At 43.8% G+C, this 8,005-nt stretch overlaps 1 protein-coding gene across 2 annotated transcripts in view; it reads right to left on the bottom strand.

Moving 5' to 3' along the window:
- Window positions 1-8,005, bottom strand: part of SDHB (succinate dehydrogenase complex iron sulfur subunit B) — a 25,686-nt gene that overhangs the window by 7,593 nt on the left and 10,088 nt on the right. For both annotated transcript variants that reach the window (XM_019654908.1, XM_019654909.1), the window contains exons 2-3: window positions 5,443-5,570; window positions 1,516-1,601 (exon numbers count right to left, since the gene is read on the bottom strand). In XM_019654908.1, coding sequence (XP_019510453.1) covers window positions 1,516-1,601; window positions 5,443-5,570 — 214 coding nt within the window. The remainder of the gene's footprint in view (window positions 1-1,515; window positions 1,602-5,442; window positions 5,571-8,005) is intronic.

Genomic DNA, 8,005 nt, shown 5'->3' with positions numbered 1-8,005 from the left:
CCCTTCCCCCAATTCCCCAATAAAAATCTTAAAAAAAAAAAAAAGAATCCAATGAACCTTCGCTTAAAAAGGCTCTCCTGGAAATTCTCTTAGACAGTAAGGGAACAAAAAGGGGTGGCAGTTAATATCATTCTGCCTCATATATTTTAGTCCAGGTGGGCCACACCTTATGTTCTTGGCTCTGAAAGAGTCTTCTGGGGCAAGGTTACTAAAAAGCATCTCTATTTCCTGTGTTGCCAGGATTTCTGTGGGGAAAGTTGGTGTTTAATTACAGCAGAATATTCCCTGAACAGCAGGACTCAGCTAAACTATCATAATATCTGTCAGCATTGGCTGCATTAAATGCAATCCTGTAAGATTAGCTGAATCAAAACAGATGTCTTTGAAATAGGACTTTCAATGCTTGACACACACAGCAGAACGAACAGAAAATGCAATGGGCCAATATCTACAGTGACTTCTCCTTTTATGGGAGGTTATTTTAGGAAGAAAGTTCAACCCCAGTCCTTGGTCTTGGCCCAAGCTACGCTCTGTTTTGGTTTTATCCCAAGTTTTCCAGGCCTGACCAGACTGCACTGCCTAAGAGCGTAGTTCTGGAATCTAACAACTCCGCTGATCCCAGCTCACCATCCATGTGTTGTGTCCTTTGGGAAGTCCCGTAACCTCCTTGGGCCTCAGTTTCTTCATCTGTACATTGAGTGTAAATAATAACTGCACCTATTTCACACAACGTGCACAGAATGGAGCCTGGCACACAGACGTGCTCCATGGCCATTGGGGCCAGTTACCTTCACAGCACCCCTGTGTGGTTTTTGCCACATCTGAGTACCACCACTTGAGCGATTATTTAGGAGTTTTCTTTAAATAAATCATTTTTACTGACATTAATATTAAAAAACCATTTATATCACTGTTACACTATCAATAATTATATATTTTTGGAATATGTAAAATACATACATAGCTATTAAAGTAAAAGATGTTGGTCTGCACACTGCCTTAAGTCAGCGCATGTGGCACCAGGAGCACAGTGGGAAACGCTGTTCCCATCCAGAACATTCCTACTGAGTACCTGCTCTCTGCACACGTAATGCTGGGAGCTGGAGGTGGGCACGCAGGCCTCCCCTGTTGGACAAATGTGAAGTGTGCAGAAGCACCAGCTGGCCACTCTCCACTGGCCCCTAATATAGGAGCTCAGCAGTGCAGAGGTGGCCAGCTAGGTACCTGAGCTAGTCCTTGAGGGTAGCAGCAGCTCTCGGGGACAACCAGATGCAGCAGCCATGTGACAGAAAGCTCCCGAAGGGAAGTAAACTCAGAAACTAGATCTCGTACCCGTACCACAGTTCAAATGTCTGACACATTTACCCAAGAAGAGGAAGTGCACTGTACAGCAAGGTCACCTGGCAGAGCTCTGCAGCTGTTCTCTAGTTATTTCTGTCAGTTCGCGCCAGCCCAGCCCTCTTCTGGGAACCAGGACCTAAGTGTCTGGAACCTAACAGGGAAGGAAACGCTTACCTTCTCTGCATGATCGTCGGAAGGTCAAGGTAGAATCAATTTCATTCTTAATCTTGATTAAAGCATCCAACACCATAGGACCACATCTAGCCAAAACCAAAAACAACAAAATCCTGGTCACATTTACGTATGTGACGTTCAATCTCCCTATACTTTTAGCATAATATGATGAGACATCTGCCTATGTTATATATTAGCTGTTCTTATCCATTTGGCTTTCTTAGGTCACATTCAGAATTCCCCCATAGTTTTAATTTTGCTCATTCTTACACATTTTAAGTACTCTTTTTTTTTTTAGGGGTTCTGTTTTGATGACCACACTGCATATACATTTCTAGGACATGAAAAGCTAAAAAAGTATTTAGGGTAGGAAACAACTTCCATATGCTGGCGGTTGTTCTTTTCTTCTGAAGCTCCCTGCAAAGCTTTCCCAAATAGTGTATTTCAAATTTTCGGATCCGACAATAAGTAGCTTTAAATGCCTAGTTAATAATAATAATGCTTAGCCATGACAGAAAATGGGGTGCAGTGGATAAAAGAAAATGAATCAACCGCAGTTCCCTAATCCACAGCACCGGGTGTTCCACGCACGTGGGGGCAGTGACGTGGTGGCAGGGGAGCAGCCCTGGGCTTGGAGGCCTGGCATGGAGAGACTGGTGTGAACCTTGGCTTGGGTGCTTACTAGGTTACAGGCAAATCACTTCATCAGCCTCCCATGTATAAAGCACAGAGAGGAACACCTACGTCTCACAGGGCTATCGCAGGTGAGTGAATACACCAGGAAATGAAATAGAGCAGTGTCTCATGTATATTCAGTTTAACTATGATTATCCTCATGCAGAGGCTGTGACTATGGAAATGACTTATGCTCTCTGAGCCTCAGTTTCTTTATCTGTAAAATGGAGTTAATATTTGTACCACAGGATCATTATGAAGATCAAATAAAAACATGCGATTTTCATAGTACCCGCCACACAGATAGATACGTGATCAAGATATCTATTTCCCGGTTGCCACCCCCATCCCTCTCAGTATTTTTCTATGCATGGGATTTTAAAAAAAATGCGCCTTCCCCAAACATCCTTTAGCATTATCTGTATTTCTCCCGCTGCCAGCTTTATAGAGATAAAACTGACAAATAACATCATGTACATTTAAGGTGTACGACATGGTAATTTGATATATGCACACACTGTGAAACCATCACCACAGTAAGGTTAACGCGTCTGCATTATCCACATCAGCAATATGCAAACACCCTTTTCACTGTACCTTTGCTAACACTGGGAACTGGAATCTTTAAAAACCTCTGCAATTCTGAGAATGGAGAAATGTTATTATTGTCAGTGTCTGACTTTGACATCTTTGAATACTACAGTGGTTGAGTATTTTTTTTTTATAATATATATATATATATTTTAAAGATTTTTATTGGTGAATTGGGGGGATGGGAACAGTGCTGGGGAATTGGGGGAAGGGGGACAGACAAGTTGCTGTCGTTTTGTTCTTCAATCTAGTTGTGGAGGACATCGCTTCACTGGCCCAAGTTGGCACCATCATTGCGCTCTTCCCGGGTGAGGCAGATCAGTCGCCGGCTTCTGGACGGCCGCTCACTGCGGCTGCTGGCCGCTCACGCTGGCTGCTGGCCACACACGGTAGCCCATGGCAACCCACTGCCGCAGGGGCTGCAGCCTACACCGTCGCCGGCGACTCACGGCAGCCCACCTCCAGGTTGAGCCGTTGTTCAGCATCTTAGCTGTAGAGGGCAGTGTCACTGGCCCTCATATGTGGGATCCGAACCGGGGCCCTCTGGCATCCCAAGCGAGTTCTTAACCATCGCGCCACTCGGCAGGCCCAAGTATTTGTCATAAATTCATTAATTTTTCTTCACTCACCACTTATTTATTCCAAGTCTTCTCTGTGCCAGGTTCTGTTCTAGGCGCTGGGAACAGAACAGATGACAATTCCTCCCCACAGAAGCGTTTATTCTAGTGGACTACAGTAAAACCTTGGATTACGAGTTACTTGGTTTGGAAGTGTTCCGCAAGACGAGCGAACACTTCAAATACACTTAAACGTGGTAAACGAGTGATGTCTTACAATATGAGTAGTTTGTTTCCAGAACGAATTAGGCTCACAAACCAAGGCATTACTGTAATTCTATAGACTCAGTCTGTCCATGTTCTTTCTCGGTTTACTGAGGTCCTGGGAATTTTTTTAAAGATCTGGGCCTATCATCTTATAATACTCACTTCCAATACTTCACTTCTGACACTCTGGTCACTAAATATATGGGTGTTTTCCCCATACTAAGCCATTCTGCACATCAGCTGGGTGTCCCACCATGTAACTCAAGTCTGACACTATCTACCTGGAGATAGCATCAGATGCCAGAGGTTAAGGGCTGTCCCACAAGACTACCCTGCTGCCCCCTCAGATGCCAACTGCAAGACCAGGTTGTCACCTGTGCTTCTCACCAATCGGCTATAAATGGGAGGTTCTCATGGCCCCCTCCTGGGGCTTGATAATTTGCTACAGCGGCTCACAGAATTCAGAAAAACAGTTTGCTTCCTAGACTGCTGGTTTATTATAAGAGAATGTTAATTCTGGAGCAGCCAAAGGCACAGGGCAAGGTATGTGGGAAGTGGGGCAGTGGTTCCACGCCCCCTCCAGGCAGGCTGCCCTCCTAGCACCTCCATGAGTTTACCGACCCAAGCTCTCTGAACCCCCCACTTCAGGAATTTTTCTGGAGGCTTCATTACTTAGGCACAATTGATGACATCACTGGCCATTGGTGAGTGATTCTACTTCTAGCCTCTCACCCCTCCCAGGAGGTCAGGGGTGGGGCTGAAAGTTCCAACCCTCTAATAACAGGGTTGCTTCCCCTAGCAACCAGTTCCCATCCCATGGTTATCAAGGGGCTCTCTAAAACTCACCTCATTAACATCAACTCCAGTGTGGTTGAGAGGGGCTTGTTATGAATAAAAGATACCCATTTCACCTCCTTTATTGTTTATCTGGAGCTATTTTAGGAGCTGACAAAAATAAAATGTTATTTATAACAAAAGAGGACCCTTTGGGTCTTATCGCCTTTGGTTACCTGGAGAGCCTTACAAGTGAAGATGATGAAAGAAGAGTTCCAGGTATGATGTGAAGGACTCGACCTGCTATTGCTGGCTTTGAAGATGGGAACTCCAAGCCAAGGGCTGTGGCAGGCTCTAAAAGCTGGGAATGGCCCTCAGCTCATAGCTGACAAAAAAAATAGAGATCTTGGTCTTACAGCCACGGGAAACTGAATTCTGCCAACAGCCCGAAGAACAGAAAATGGATTTTCCCTGAGTTCCAGAAAGGAACACAGCCTGCTGACATCTTGATTTTAGTCTGAAGAGACCTTTATTAGACTTCTAATCTACAGAACTCTAAGATAATAAATGTATCTGTGCTTTTTCAAGCCACTAAGTTTGTGGTTATTTGTTATGACATAAATAGAAAACTAACACATAGGTACAGATAGTTTTGAATATTTTATGTACATCCCTATCTTGTCCTATCAGCATTTCATCCATGTTTATCATTATAGAATACATATATCCAGATATACAAAATTAACACAAAAGCATTGTTATTTAAATTGATAATGTGTTAAATGACTTCAAATATTATGCATAAAGCCAAGTCTACCATTCTTCCTAGAAATTTGTCATACTTTAATTTAGGGGAAGAGAAGATATTTTATAAGTTATTCTTTTTGGCATGATCTTCCTGATTCAGGCACCTACCTCATTCTTATTTTAAAAAGAGATGATAAATTTCAGTCACTAGATAATGTGTTTTTAAATCTCCCAACGATGTGGAAAGCCTGCCCCTGAATCAGATGAGGAGCTCACCTTTACTTATCAAATACCTAGCTTTCAGAGAGATACTCACTTATTCAAATCAATCTCATAAGTTTGCATATGAGGTTTATCTCCAGTCTTGTCTGGGTCCCACCGGTAGATGGCAAATTTCTTGATTCGGGGAGCTGCGGCTGCAGCTGTCTGGGCCCCTCGGCAGGCCTGAAATTTACAAAGTTCACAAGAAGGAAAAAAAAAAATTAAAAATGCAAGATAAATCCTTCTATTTAGCTGCACTATAAACTGCAATACTGGCTACAAACCCACATATTACTGACGCACAGTCTTCTTGGGAAAGGCAGTCATCCAATAACCAAACATGAAGCATCTAACATATGCCAGACATGGTGCTGGGGGCTGGTGAAACGACACTTAAAAAACAGACAAAGCCTTCACCCTCAAAGAATCTACTCTGTACTGAGCCGAGAGAGGAATTAAATATTACAGTAAAGTGTAGAGGGAAGAATACAGCAGGTGCTCTAGGAGAATACAGCAGACTTGTACCAATGTAAGAAATTAGGGCAGCCCCATTAATGACATTTAAGCTGAGCCTGATGAACAGGAATTAAGGCAAAGGAGAAGAGGTGTTTAAGCTGAGGGGACATGTGTATAGAGGCCTGGATGGGGGCGAGCACAGTGCATCTGTGAGGAGCTGAGAAGCCCAGTATGAGGCAGAGTGGCGGGAGAAAGGATGGAGAAGCAGATGTAGGGAAATAAAGACAGACTTACAAGTTTTGATTTTATCCTAAGAGCAATGAGAGGCTAACAAAAATTTTTTATCATTTGACAGAATCATTTTTATTTTTGAGAAGACTATCCATGGTTACAAGGGGAGAATTGTCAGATGACATCTGGGGCAACCAGTTGGAAAGCTGCTGAAGTTGTTAAAATGAGACGCTGGTATTTTTAGATTAGCTGTCACAGTCGGTCAGTTTGGGCTGCTGTAACAAAATATTGAAGGCTGGGTGGCTTAAACAACAAACATTTATTTCTCCCAGTTCTGGAGGCTGCAAAGTTCAAGGTGTTGGCAGATCTGGTGTCTGGTAGACTCTCTCCTTGGTTTGCGGACAGCCGCCTTCTTGCCATAGCCTCACACGGCAGAGAGGAGGTTCCCATGTCTCATCTCTTTGTAAGGGCATTAATTCCATCCTAAGAGCCCTCCCCTCATGACTTAATCTAACCCTAATTCTCTCAAGTGCCCCATCACACTGGGGACTAGAGCTTCCACATATGAATTTTGGGAAAACACGTTCAGTTCATAGCACTACCACAGAAAGAAGATGAAGAATATTGCATCTTAAAAACAAAATAAATTGAGGGACGTGACAAACAGCTGCGTCCTGCTCTCTATGATGATTCTGTTATACCTCCTGGCCACAGAGTCTCTGCCAGTAGGTTTCACAGTCAGCCACGGACCCTGGCGTGCCATCTCAGGGGCTGCTGTAAGCAGGTCAGGACAAGAGGGAGGGGCTCTGACTTCCCTCCCTCCTTCAACCAGAACAGCTCACCCTAAGAACATATTTGCAAAAAGGGTGCTCTTGCTCAACATGTTTTATATTTGAATTCATACTCATTTTTAAAACCACTATTTATTATTGCCAGGTACTGTATTAAATGCTTTATATGAGCCACTGTACTGAAGCCGCATGTTGAAGATGAGAAAGGCAGGGCTGAGAGATCAAGAGATGGGTCCATAATTACAGAGCTGATGAATGGAGCCAGAACCGGAGTCCAGGTGTGTCTGTCTGACCCTGTAGCCCACGTTCCTAAATGTGGCGCTCTCCTAGTCAGTTGTGAACATCCTCAGTCTCTTCTCGGAGCTGTCTCCTCTTTATGTCCTAAACTCCTTGAGGGCATGTGTATTAGTCAGGGTTCCCCAGAGAAGCAGGACAGACAGTGTGTACGTATATATGAATACATATGTGCATACATATATAAAAATGAGATTTATAATACGGAATTGGTTCATGTGATTATGAAGAATAACAAGTTCCCAAATCTGACTTGGCAAGCAGGGTAGCAAGGAGGGCCATCGATGTAAATCCAGTCCAAGCCTGAAGGTCTGTGAACCAGGAGAGCCGGTGATGTAGGTCCAGTCCAGAGATCAGCAGGCTTAAGGCACAGGAGGAGCTGATGTTTCAGTGAGTCCAAAGGCAGGATAAAAACCGATGTCCCAGTTTGAAAGCAGTGAGGTAGGAGGAATTCCCTCTTATTTGGAGGGTCAGCCTTTTGTGCTAGTCAGCCCTTCAACTGATTGGGTAAGGCTCACCACATTAGGGAGAGCCATCTGATTTATCAATGTAAATGTTAAACTCATCCAAAAACACTCTCACAGAAACACCCAGAATGTCTGACCAACTCTCTGGGTGCCCCGTGGCCCCGTGACACATGAAATGAACCACCACAGTGTGCAGCAGCTTATATTTTACATCTCCCAGTATACCTGGTCCAGGCCTTTGCAAACAGCAGTTCAATCCACGGTTAGGAAAGCCTGAAGTGCAAAAACTGAAGTGCATTATACTAAACATGTGGTTTATTTTATTTGCTTTTTTAAATTATTATTAGCTGAGCCATCCTGCCACCTGTTGGCAGCTCAG

Source organism: Hipposideros armiger, unplaced genomic scaffold (genome assembly GCF_001890085.2).
Source record: "Hipposideros armiger isolate ML-2016 unplaced genomic scaffold, ASM189008v1 scaffold_232, whole genome shotgun sequence".
NCBI lineage: Eukaryota > Metazoa > Chordata > Mammalia > Chiroptera > Hipposideridae > Hipposideros > Hipposideros armiger.
The sequence above is the reverse complement of the archived record's forward strand: the minus strand, read 5'-3'. Positions and strand labels throughout refer to the sequence as shown.